We start from the raw sequence: 13,996 nt of genomic DNA on the forward strand, positions 1-13,996 counted from the left end.
ACATGACATGCAATCTTTTTTTTCTTTTTCGTGTGGGCAGGTGCAACAACTTTTTTTTGGGATTTTTGATTTTTCACCGCATGCGGATGCACGTGTGTAGATCAGTTGTTTTTTTGGGGTGGAATTTTTATTTCTTTTCTTTTTTGGTGTATGTATGTTTTTTTTTGAGATTTTTTGTTTTTTTCACTTCACGTGGGCGTAGTTCAGTTTATTTTTTGGGGGAATCTTTTTCTTTTTTGCTTCTGCAGTTGTGGTGGTTTTTTGTGAGATTGTTTGTTTTTTTAGTACATTCCGGTGCTGATGGTTTCTTTTTTGGGGATTTTTTGTTTGTCTTCTTTTTTTCTCGCACAAACATTGTGATTTTTTTCTGTTAGTTGCGGCATACATGCGATTTTATTTTATTTTTCTTTTCCGTGTTTGCATGTGCGGTTTTTTCCTTTTGGGGGTTATTCTTTATTTTATTTTTGTGCTGTGAAGGTGCATTGTTTTTGGAATGTTTTTTTTACCGCATGTGAATGCACCTGCGTTCTTTTTGGGGAATTATTTTCCAGTTTTCTTTTCTTTTATCTCACACTGGTAGTGATTTTTTAATTTCTTTATAGTTGCCGTATGGGTTCTCGCATATGTTGTTTTGTTGTTTCTATTTGCAATTTTATTTTATTTATATTTTTTGTGTTAATTGCCGCATGCATGCGTGCCATTTTTTCTCACACATGCCTTCCATTCTTTTTTTTTTGCATAAGCCTTTTATTCTCCATGCATACACGGGATTGCGAAAAAGAGGGGGAGTTTTTTTTAAGTTGTCGCATGCATGCATGCATACGCGGGAGTACCGATGACTTTCCTTTTAAATTAGTAAAGAGAAATAATAATATTTTTTTCTTAAACATTCGTAACACATTTGCCTAACTCATAATTTAAAAATATATCTCTTTAGTATCTATCATTAGATTTATATTTGAAAATACTTTCATAGAATGTTGGTTTTGTTGTTGTTGGTAATACAATATAGACGTGACTAAACATTCGTAACACATTTGCCTAACTCATAATTTAAAAATATATCTCTTTAGTATCTATCATTAATTTATATTTGAAAATACTTTCATAGAATGTTGGTTTTGTTGTTGTTGGTAATACAATATAGACGTGACTAATGATCAAAATATACTGCTAGAGCCTAGAAACTGTTTCAATAAGATGCATGCTTGTCTTATTTTTTCATACGGATGGAGTACTTACACATGGCATATAATGTAAGCAGTTGAATCTCTTTTATTCATAAAATAAAAATCAATAGGTAGATAAGATGAGCACAGTAAAAGCTCCCATATTCATAATTTGTCTACAGGGGTCTATGGGCTGCAGAAGGTTAAGAAATTACACCTACATAGGAATAATCTCTCCGACAATTGTGTGATTGGATTTGTTAGTAATATGAGATCTTTAGCTGAGTTGCGCATTGACGGAAACCAACTCCGAACAACAGATTGGATAGCAAATCTCACAGCACTGGAGACTTTGGATATGTCCTATAATCATCTTCAGGAAATTAAAGGTAATATATAACTCCCCTGTGTCCCTGTCGTATGAAATCGTTCGTAATAATAAGCAAAAAAAATATATTTTAATGTTATGTTTTTTGTTCAGCAGAATGAGAGTAGATCCTAAACAATAATTAGTTTATTTGATTTCTATGATGGAAATATTTTAAGGCAGATTTCCTGTTTCATTTTTTTAGGTATTTGCCATTTAAATAGGTTGAAGTCTCTGAAACTTCAGATGAATGAGATTGGTAGTGGAGTAGTTGGTTGTTTCCGTGAGATGAAACTTCAGGAGTTAGATATGAGAAACAACTTACTTACCGGTAATATTGGAGAGTACCTTCAAAATCTAAGTGAAATCCAAAGCCTACAACTCGGTTATAATCATTTCAAGGGTATCTTTCACTTGTCCCTGATGGCGAACTTCTCCAGTTTAAAGGCGCTAGTCCTCTCAAATAATATTGAGCTGAGAATTGAAACTGAGTTTCCTAGCTGGGTGCCATCTTTCCAACTTGAGCATCTTGCCCTAGATAATTGCATCATCAACAAACATAGCAATGGAAAGATCCCTACCTTTCTTCTTGGACAAAGAAGCATTCTTGATCTAGACCTCTCTGGCAGTTTTCTCAGTGGGACTATTCCTCTTGAGCTATTCTACAGCATCTCTAATTCCCTATCTCTAAGGAAAAACAGTCTAGAAATAGTAGAGAAGTTTAGTCTTGAAAATGGAACATCAAGATTGGGAATGCTTGATTTCTCAGACAATCAAATTGCAATGCAACTTCCTTCAGCATTTGGCACCATATTCCCTGCCCTTATATACTTGAACATGTCCCACAATGCCCTGTATGGTCATATTCCATCAATAGGTCCTGATGTTTTAGAAGTTCTTGATCTATCAAACAACCACCTGGAAGGGGTGATTCCTGAGTCCCTTACAACATTTCCCTCGGCGTTAAAATATTTGATTCTGTCTAATAATAAGCTACAAGGTGGACTGCTACCAAAGAACTCAAGCATGTTCATGTTGTTGCACCTTGATCTTGAGAACAATCATCTGGAAGGCAACCTACCACCGGAGTTAAGAAAGAGCACCATGTTAAAGATACTAAATGCCAACAATAACAAGTTATCTGGAACTATACCTAGCTGGCTCTTTTCATATGAAGGCCTACTGGAATTAAGTGTCATTCTATTCAAAGGAAATCATTTGGAAGGCTCCATTCCAAAGGAATGGTGCAATACCATAAACTTACACATCCTTGACTTGTCAAACAATTCACTTTCAGGAAATATACCAGATTGTCTATCAGATTTCGCTAATGCGTATTTCTCGAATCTTTATTCGAATAACCTATATTTTCCAAATGGCATCAAAAGAGCAAACATTCCAGATCAGAACATATTTAATGAATCATACGGAATTAATAAAGAGTCAAATGAAGTTACTATCAACATCACTACAAAAGGCACATCGATGCAGTATAGAGGATTACCACTAGAGTTCTATATTGGAATAGACCTTTCTATGAATCATCTATCGGGAAACATCCCACTAAACCTGGGGTTTGTACCAGGGTTAAAGTCACTGAACTTATCAAGGAACCATTTGAGGGGCACAATCCCAGACACCTTCCAGAACTCACTGTCTTTGGAGAGTCTAGATCTCTCCCACAATTATATAAATGGTAATATCCCCAGTGGGCTCACTCAACTGTCCTCACTCTCATCGTTCAATGTTGCACACAACAATCTGTCAGGGGAGGTCCCTTATACAGGGCAATTCCCCACATTTGATAAAAGTTTCTTTGAAGGAAATCCAGATTTGTGCGGAGAAGCTGTGGAGAAGAAATGCTGTACCACCAACATAACATTTGGTCTCTGGAAAATGGATATAATCGACTCTCCAATCATATACTGGTCATTTGTCTTTGGGTCTTTTGCAACTGGGTTCTGGGCTACCATTGCTGTTCTAATGTGGAATTCCAGCTTAAGGGAGAAATGGTTCAGTGCAGTGGACCATTTGATCACCGGTTGGAATTAAGGCTCAGACAAATTGTATGGAAGCAACCTATTAATGTACTGTGATATTATTTCAGGTTTGGACAACCATGGTAAATTGATTGCATCAGTGTATATGCCGTGGTATTTATGATTTTGTCTTCATGGATCAGCAACCACAACATTCGCATGGCACTTGCATTCAAGGTGCATGATATAGTTTAGATCCTCTCTGGTCATCATCTTCGATCTTCTTTTTTTTATATCAAATCTTCGATCTTCTTATTGGTGTGTTTGATCAGAATGAGTAGTAGTGTTGGTGATGTTGTCTCCAGAGTACCTGGAATAGCATCGCCTGTATCACATCTACTTTTGAATCGCTATAAGCTGATCATGGGAGCTAACCAAGCTCCAGTCTGCTTTTAAAAATTCCAACAATTTGTTGAGGCCCTGAACCTTGAGATTTTTGGTGATGGATCATGGATACACATGATGCTGTATCTTTTTTTAAGGAAAGGATGTTGCATTGTGTTAGCAAATTGGTCGAGTGTGTGATTTAAATTTTAATTAATTATATATAAGTTATACACATGTTATATTGTAACTACGGTATAGTTACCATGTAATTATACTTCAATTCAATTTTTAGAGAAGGGTATTATAAATATATATATGCAGCTTCCTTCGGGCAGAAGGAGACATCTGTCAGTCATGTGTTATGATGAGGTGGAAGCAGTGGATAGATTTCACCCACTCCAGCCATTTATTTGTTTTTCTCAACCGCTACGATCCTATATATCCACTAGCAACAGTCTATCATATCGTCCTTTGATTAGTGTGTGTATATATATACATATATACTATCCTCTATTAGGATGAGGTGGAAGGAGTGGATAGATTTCACCTGCCCCGGTTATTTATTTTTCTCAGGCCTCGTTGCTTAGTTCTTAAATTTTTTTTCAAAAACATTACATCAAATTTTTGGACATATAAATAAAGCATTAGACATAGATGAATCAAAAAACTAATTGCACAGCTATGAAAGAAATCTTGAGACGAATCTTTCGAGCCTAATTAGCCCATGATTAGCCATAAGTACTACAGTAAACCATCATGTGCTAATGATGGATTAATTAGGCTCAAAAGATTCGTCTCGCGGTTTTCAGGCTAGCCGTGAAATTCGTTTTTTCATTCATGTCTAAAACCCCTTCCGGCATCCGATCAAACATTTAACGTGACACTTCTCCCAAAAATTTTCTCAATCTAAACACCACCATATTTGTGAAAAGGCTAGGACATTCAGGTATATTTGATTGGATGGAACACACCAGCAGGAGATCGGGCAAGACTGCACACGTCAACAACTTTACTTAGGGGTTGTTTAGATGGGGTTAAAAAGTTTAGCCCCATGTCACATCGGATGTTTGAACACTAATTTAAAGTATTAAACATAGATTAATTTAAAAAACTAATTTCATAAATGACAGCTAATCCACGAGACGAATTTTTTGAGCCTAATTAATCCATAATTAGCAAATGTTTACTGTAGCATCACATACATTAATCATGTATTAATTAGGCTCATTAGATTCGTCTCGTGAATTAGTCAAAGATTATGGATGGGTTTTATTTATAGACTACGTTTACTATTTATAATAAGTGTCTAAACATCCAATGTGACTAGAGGCTAAAGTTTAGCCCCTACAAACAAACACCCCCTTAATCATCTCTAATAAATTTCATTATTGGCATTATATGTTGAGATGGTGATGCTAACAATACTAACAATAAATGTTATTAACACCGGAATAACAAATAGATGATTTTATCGCATAAGTAGGACTTTGGTGGCATGATTCTCGTATAAGGGTATCATTGGATTATAACAATTATTTTAATACCAGCACAGAGTGAATTGAATGACCACTATATGTAATAACTTTTATTTATGAATGGCTATGAATATATATATCTACAGTAATAATGTTTCCTTTATAAAAAGTACGTATACTAATCTTGCTGGGTATGTGTAACATACCGACATTATTTTGTTGCTATTTGATGTGCGTAGAAACTAGTTAAGATGAGATGTTAGAGGGGGTGGTGATAGGCGGGGTGGGCCTAGTGGGGAGTATTGTCTAGGTCTTCAGTTTAAATAAAGAGGATATATACCTGCATGCTAGGTATAGGAAATCTGTCGTGAGGTCAACTCGATGGTCAATAGACCAGTTGATGTAATAGCGTAGCTGGTGAAAACTAACTAGAATCATCACTTGAGTTTTCCAAGCTCTAGTTGTGATGGTTAGACAATACATCTTGCCTTGTATCCTTATGGATACATACATACATACATACACATACACACACATATATACACACATACATACATATATACACACAGAGACACACACACATGTACATATATATATACACACACATGGTGGCGCTACGTGAAGCACCACAGAGATGATGCGTGCAACGAAACAACATAACACGTCACACAACTATCAACCAATCAACCAACCTCCACGTCAGCTACGCCCCCCCCATCACCACCACCAACAAAGCTAGTGGAGTTAAAAAATAACTGACAGATATGAGTGTTTGAGTTAAAAAAAACTTACATATGCGTGAGGGTGTTTACTATAATACGCTGTGGAGTTAAAATTTAACTAATGTTTGAGTGCTTGACGTGGAGTTAATATTTAACTTTTAATTAGGCATTTGATGGTTTTGACAATATGCACGTAGAGTAAATTTGTAAATTTTTAACTCTTGTGCATATTCTATATGAGATGTTGCTCTGTTGTTTACGGTTTCGTTTAGCATATAGTTATTTTTTAAAACTTGTTGTCATGTGTAAAATAGGTAATGAGTATATTTGACTCAGGGATTACGCTCATGCATGCTAACTAACATTTTGAAACAAAATTGCTATGTTTTCTCACCATGAATTTTGGCGAATCAAATCACGTTATTAGTTGCCCTATATAAACTACATACTCCGCCACCATTAGTCCGCACCCAACTCAACCATAGATGAAAAACATCCATCGTGTACCACTGAGAAAGCTCGTGCCGAGTGTTCCACACCCACCCAGACCACTCAACCATAGACCACGCCGGATCACGATGACAAAAATATGTGATCTTCTAGAAGAATTTCGTGTCTCAGGATGAAGTGCAAGGGGTGGCCCGATCTTCCGAGAGGTTCTGATAATATCGATTTGGTGGAGAATCGACACAGGTCGATCTGGCTTCCGAACAGCACGTTTCAAATCCCGCAATCGCAGCACCGACTCTCCTCAGGTTATCGATCGGCGTTGTACGATCAACCTCGCCAAGAAGTTTAATCCTCACCTGCGAATCGAAGAACACAAGCAAGAATTCGAAGAAAACAACCAGAGTTGCGGATGAATGATTAAGCTTATAAGTTGGGGTCTAACAAACCGATGTACGGCGAAAACTGTAAAGTACAGATTGTATCTAAGCAAAACCCAAACCCTAATGGTGCGTCGGCTACTGAATATAAAGAGGGTAGGATTGTGCAAGACCCTCTGGATGCACCCCTAATGGGCCTAACGACGATACATGGGCCAAAGGCCCGACTCGGTGGTGTAACTCTGAAAACAAATTCTGGACTTCTACTTGTAAGAATTATCCCCAATGAATCCGGATGAATTTGGCAATGATATCAGTGCCATTGGAAAGGTTATCTTCTCAGCTTTCCGTGAATGTAAAGAATGTCCTCATCCGAGTCCGTATGCGACCTGGGCGACCGTTTTAGTGCCAACTGCTCCTGGACTCCGAATCTGAGTTGAGTCCAACTTGAGTTTGGCCTCCAACTTCACTTGGTGCGTCTTGGACTTCTTGTGTGCCTCCTAGTCCTCCTCGAACCTCTTCTTGGTCCTATCCCATGTTCCTAATCACAATAAAATCATTAGGTACTAAACCATCCTCCAAAGTAACATATGGAGACAAGAAACGAACTCACCTCTAAATTCAATTGTCTTGCATGAGCTTGAGTTATTGGACCTTGCATATCAGTTGGAGGAACATGCTCAATGTGCTCATACGAATGAGTGATGTCCTCATCATTCTCGTAATGTGTGACTTGGGCTTTCTAGCGACGGGTTTAACCCTTTTAGAAACATGAGTAGCAAGCCTAGTACATGGCAAGCAGTTCTTATTCCATACAACCTGCCAGTTGGATTTGTATGAAGCAAAATTCTTTTATAATTTTCATGATTATTCTAGGACCAGATAGCAAACCAGAAATGATATGGATATTTACCTGCAACCACTCATTGATGAGCTATTACAATTGTGGAAGGGCGTGAAAACCATTGATGCCTCTTCAAAGAGAACTTTTTTTTTCTCTCCAAGTAGCACTATTGTGGACTCTTAATGATTTACATGCGTTAGCTTACGTATCTAGTTGGATCACACAAGGGAAATTCGCATGTCCGTCTTGTCCAAATTTTACTAGATCTATTTTCTTGAAGAAGGGTCCAAACTGTCCGTCTATAGGTCTCCATCATTGGTTGCCACCATCCCCCATGCCTATCACCGTCAAAAAAGTCGTCTTGATGGTTCTGACGAGAAATAGCTTGCACCTAACCCAATTAGTAGAAGTTCAATCTTGAGGATGCTGGAAGGTAGGGTATTTGAGTATGGCAAAAAGGAATGTAAAACTATGAGAAAAGTAGGTGTTGGAACCCATAAAAAGAAAGGTAAAACTAAGACAAAAGTTGAAATTGGAGGCCATAAAGCAAAGAGAAAGTGGTCCCAAAAGAAAAAAATATCAGAGGATTGGCTAGAGAAGAGGTCCGTGTTTTTCAAATTGTCATATTGGGAACATAACTTACTACGGAATAATATTGATGCCATGCAAATAGAGAAAAATGTATGTGAGAATTTATTTGGGACACTGTAAAATGTAGACTCTAAAATGAAGGATGATCTCAATGTGCAGCTTGATTTGCTTGATATTGGACTTTGGCAAGAACTGAAACCTCAATTAGATGAAACTGAAAATCAAGTATTGCCTAATGCCCCTTTTACCATGTCTCAACAACAGAAGGGTATTCTTTGCTCCGTTATCCAGAACCTTTCAACCCCTTTTGGTTATGCATCAAACCATTCAAGATGTGTCAACATGAATGAATGTAAGGTGAAATCTCAAGAGCCATGACTGTCATGTCTTAAATGAGGAATTCCTTCCAATCGCACTATGTTCTTGTTATCCTAGTAAAGAGGTCATGATAATAGTAGTTCAATTGGATTCTTTCTTTAAAAAATATACTCAAAGTTAGTTCTGGCTCTTTGCAACGTGGAGAGAGTTTTTATACCATTATTTTTTATTGTTATGATGCATTTACTTGTCAACTTGGTGGAGGAAGCTAAACTTGCTGGTCTAGTGCATTATAGGTGGATGTACTCTATGGAAAGGTATGCATTTTATTGTGATATAACTCTAAGTACTCATGTGACTACCAAGTTATTTGTTTTCACACCAGATCTTGTTTTTTAAAGAATGCATGACATGTTGTTCAAGATTTCTTGATGGAACACACGGTTCACAAGGCCATCTCAAAATCCTAAACCAACAAATGAGGAAAAACAAGCATACATGTTTCACGGTGTTGGTGAACCAATAGGAAAATCTATTAATATCAATCAATTTTACAATCAATTGTTTGTTCAAGCACAGATATATGTCTTCAATTTACTAGTATATTTTTTAGGCAGGTCATGGATTCGATGAGAACCCAACATCACAACTTCGATCTTACATCTCATATATGGAGGGATTGATTGATAAACATTTTCCTGATTGGTTGGAAAAAAGGTATAGTCTTGCATTGCTTAATAATTAATTGATTTCTCTCTACTAATTATGGATGGTATTAATGCAGGTGCTACTTAGTGATGATTCAAGCATCACTAAAACAATAAGAGCATTGGTCAGGAAACCAAACAAATGTGGGGTGCGCTACAATAAATTTTGTATCAATGGTTTCAGATTTCATACTATGAGTCATGAGTGTAAATGCTTGACACAGAATAGTGGGGTCGTAAATATATCTGATGGTGGCATCAAATATTGTGGCAGACTAACTGACATCATAGAGATATCATATAGAGATTATTACAAGGTAGTGCTATTCAAATGTGATTGGTGTGATGCTCATTATTTTAGTGGCACAAAACAGGATGAGTTTGGATTTACTCTTGTGAACTTTAAAAAGTTGATAAACACTAGAGGGAAGATGGAGCATGATCCTTTTGTTTTCTCATCACAAGTGTCAAAGATATTCCATGTGGAAGATCCATTAGCACAAGGATGACACATTGCACAACAATATAGGTCAAAGGATCTATATGATATGGGTACACAACCATCAGACAGTGACGAGGATGATCACACAAGCTAGTTTTATCATGATGGAGTTAATTATTGAATGTGATTTTCTATTATTCTGATTATGTGATATGTTCATGCACTTTTGAAGTATTTGTTGCCACAATGCCACTAGTTTTGTTGCGTGTCTTGATTTATCTTTAGAATTATTTTCTCAATGGATTTATTTTTCTATGTGAAATGGATTATTTGTTCAGTTGTTTGTACTTATATAGCATGATGCAATATTACTGTGCTACGACTAGTTGTTTCTAGGACAAATAATTGTTCTTTTATGTTGATGAGTTTCACACCAACATTCAAGTAGATGTAAGATTGTATCTTGAATGGAAGAAATCGCTTAGCTATCGTAATACAGTTGTTTCCACTAGTGTGCTTTTAGATTGTATCATAATCCTGTGTTCGATCCCTTCTTGGGCATTTTTGTTTTTTCCAGTTAGTTGTATCATGTCTAATTATTTCTAAAATAAGGTTTGTTAAACCTAAACCTCATATTTCTTCAAACTTCAATATATTACCTTCAGTATATAATATGTGTTACATGAATTGAAAGGTTGGTACTCAAAAAAGGGTAGGGATGCCAAGAGTACCAGCAATGTTGTCGAACTTGAACTTAGCAGCTGAGTTGTTCGTGAAAAATGGTCAACAATATGAAGATAGTTTCCAAGGTCCATCAGCTAAGGATTTGCAACATGATTGGCCACATGAATAGAGTTTTCATGGTGCAGCATCTGAGACTATTCAAGATGGTCAGGCAGATGAAGAAAATGTACAAGGACCTCCAGATTTGGACATTGCACTTGCTGACATAGGAACAAGAGTGAAAAGATCAATAAACATAATATGTGAGTTTTTGTTTTTCTCTTACAACATTTGTGTACACTATACATTTATGTATAGTAATTTAACCTATAGTTTGAAGGGGCCAACGGAGCTGGTTTATACATGTCTCAGGGCACAGGACTTGTGGAATCTGAAAGGAGGAGTATTGGTTGAAATAGATGATAACGGTGTCCCAAATCAATGATCAGAATCTGTTCTTCCCAAATATCTTGTAGAGCTAGTACAAAATGCATCATTTGCACCACTACAAATTAAAAGATGGGATATCAAGTTATGCAAAGGGCCAAAGGAAAAGATCATAGCTAATGTTGAGGTATAACACACTGATTATTTTAAATTTAGAACCTACATCACATCTATTAATTTGGTCATGCAACATAAAAAAATTTTGTTTAGTCATTTAAGACAAGGCTTCATACTTGAGATTGGATCCTTGAAACCATGAATAGTCAGACTTGAAGAAAGAATACTTGCCTCCAAATGAGAGAACTTTAGTGCAAATGGGAAAGGATGTTCCGGCTGGTGTTAATGAAAATCAATGGAGTATCTTTTTAGGAATATGGTCTAGTGAGGAACATAAGGTTTTTTTTATCATGGATTTGTAATTCAACTAACAGTAGACTTTAATGTAATTACATAAGTCACTCTTTAATTTTTTTTCATTGTAAGAACTTATGTGGAAACAATGCTAAATCTGCCAAAAAAAAAAAAGATAAGGCATCCACACACTACAGGGAGGAAAAACCATCCACGTCTGAAGAAGGAGCTGGTAATAGCTATAACTATTGTACATTTGTAGTTAAGTGCTTTTTGTCTCTTGCATGTATATTGTACCCGGTTGGACAGGAAATTGAAAAGAAAGAATTAGTAAGTAAATTGATCTTTTGGATGAGGCTCACAAGAAAAGAAATGAAAATTACGTCAATGAGTTGTGCAAAGTCTTTTGGTAATTCTTGGTCTTGTAGCTTACTTTGACCTGGCTGTCTACTCAGGTCGTGTTCGTTTGCCCCAAGTAAGTTAACTTACCCCCTAGTTTTCCGCGCGCACGCTTCCCGGACTGCTAAACGGTGTATTTTTTGCAAAACATTTCTATAGGAAAGTTGTCTTAAAAATCATATTAATCTAATTTATATTTTTTAAATAATTAATTAATCATGTACTAATCTATTACTATATTTTCTGTGCTAGGGATAAGTTAACTTATCCCCTCAAGCCGAACGCGGCCTCAATATTCTTAGTTACTTAGTTTCTGCTTCTTTTGAAGGATAAAGCTTATGATGAATTGGCAAACAGAAGATTGAACAATGGATCCATTTTTCCCAAATATTATGATGATGCTTTTGATAGAGTTATTAGAAAAGAATTGAATGTTTATGAGTACTAGGATGATCAATATTGGAGCCCAGAATCTGATAGTCGTGTACGGTCTGAGGAAGAGGCTCTTCGAAGGACTTACGGTTTTATGAATCTTGATTCAAAGCCATGTGTGCATTCATAGAGAGAAAATTTCCTGGGGATGATTGGAAAAACACAACACTGCCTACTGAAGATACTGTAATAAATACTTTTGTCTTTTTTGTTGTTGTAGTTGACACTAATTGAGTTCAGTTTATGAAATTTCTCTTGGTTTCCACTCTAGGTGAGTGATGGAGATGTTAATGGAGCTAATGCAGATGGGAATGCTATGTTAGAAGGATTTTAGAAACAACCTGGTTATCCAGTGCACCATTTGGTTTGTGCTATAATGTCCACATGTTTAAGAATTACATAGGATATTAATAACATCTTTGAAATTAATTGTATTATTTTTATTGATTACCCCATGTTTTCAGCCAAAGTATCATATTGGTTTTTGTAAGCTAAGGATATATAAATATTCTTATTGATGGTCGGCATCTACAATTGAAAGCGAAGTAAATTATCTATCACTGTTAGGAGAAAATACTAGCTATCTACTGATTAAACCAAGATCAACCCTTTTCTAGATGTTTCACTTATAGGTCTATCACTCTTGTCGCAGTTCTAACTATAGTTCGGGATCAAGTAATGGAATATAATGTGGTTTGTGCATTTGTGATAATCCTCTTCATGCACCCTTACTATGTTAAACTTGAGATAATTTGCTTTATTGATGAGTGCTTACCACCAAAATTTGATTCATGCCTTCATTGATGAAATATTTGGAGAACACAAGCAATATCTTTGAGGTGATTCAATCATATATTTGCATTAATGGTTTAGTGAAAGGAAACTAATGTTTTTCGTTCTACATGGGAATAAATCCGCAATAGAATTAAATCCAACATCTTAATTGGCAATGTAATTGGAAAGAAGGTGAGAGTTAGTTAATCCAGTTATCCTTATCACGGTGATGACTAAAATGGTTGAATTTGATTATTGTCGATGTATCGCATGATAAATAGTGCTAGTATTGTTACATGTATTACTATCTTTAGTTCTTTACATGAAAACTTAATGAATATGCAATTCTTTGTAGAAAGCACGTGGCAAGAAGTATATCAAAGAAAAGTGCAGTAAAGCTGCCAAAGACGGTAGCAAAGCTTCATCAATGTCAGATAAAGAAGCATTGGTTTGTTAAATAATAGTAACACTTTCATAGATAACAAATTTTGCACTATTCTTTGTTTTAACTTGACAACATTTGCTATTTTCCCTATCTTAGAAAATGTGGAATGAATTTCTGAAACAGAATAGGTCAAAACAAGTATATCGTATACCTTCAGCTTATATTCCCTTTCTCCTAGCATTCATTTTACCTTAATTTATGCAAAGATAGTAGTCATCACATTTTCTAGTTTCTTTCAAGATGAAGGCGGTCTTATTACTTTCAATGTACAGCAAGGACCACTACAAGAAATTAGGCATATTACGATGAAGGAAAATCATCATAGTAGCCTAGTTTTTTGTTATAAATACTTTTTTTGATGTAATTTCATCGTCATACAGCTCGTCATAGATGACGCGTCGCTAAATGTTCACCGTGATGAATTTTTTGTAGACGTCATGAATCTTTATGACGAATACAACTATCGTCATATATTGATATGTTTTATGACATTATTGTTGTGTCATAGTATGTTGCTCTGACATGTCACAAAAAGTATTTTTCGTCACAAACTGGCTTCACAGAAACCTTTACTGGTATCTCTTATGACAAATGACT

At 36.0% G+C, this 13,996-nt stretch overlaps 1 protein-coding gene across 1 annotated transcript; it reads left to right on the forward strand.

Moving 5' to 3' along the window:
* The first annotated feature begins 1,959 nt into the window (after positions 1–1,959).
* On the forward strand, positions 1,960–3,827 carry LOC102700447 (receptor-like protein 56). The gene has a single exon (XM_015839110.2). It carries the CDS (start codon positions 1,960–1,962, stop codon positions 3,586–3,588), a length of 1,629 nt encoding a protein of 542 aa, XP_015694596.2. The 3' UTR covers positions 3,589–3,827.
* Positions 3,828–13,996: the final 10,169 nt, after the last annotated feature.

Source organism: Oryza brachyantha, chromosome 7 (assembly GCF_000231095.2).
Source record: "Oryza brachyantha chromosome 7, ObraRS2, whole genome shotgun sequence".
Taxonomy (NCBI): domain Eukaryota; kingdom Viridiplantae; phylum Streptophyta; class Magnoliopsida; order Poales; family Poaceae; genus Oryza; species Oryza brachyantha.

Excerpts from the sequence above, each read along its gene's own strand:
- LOC102700447 (XM_015839110.2), top strand. The coding sequence starts at position 1,960 with ATGGCGAACTTCTCCAGTTTAAAGGCGCTAGTCCTCTCAAATAATATT.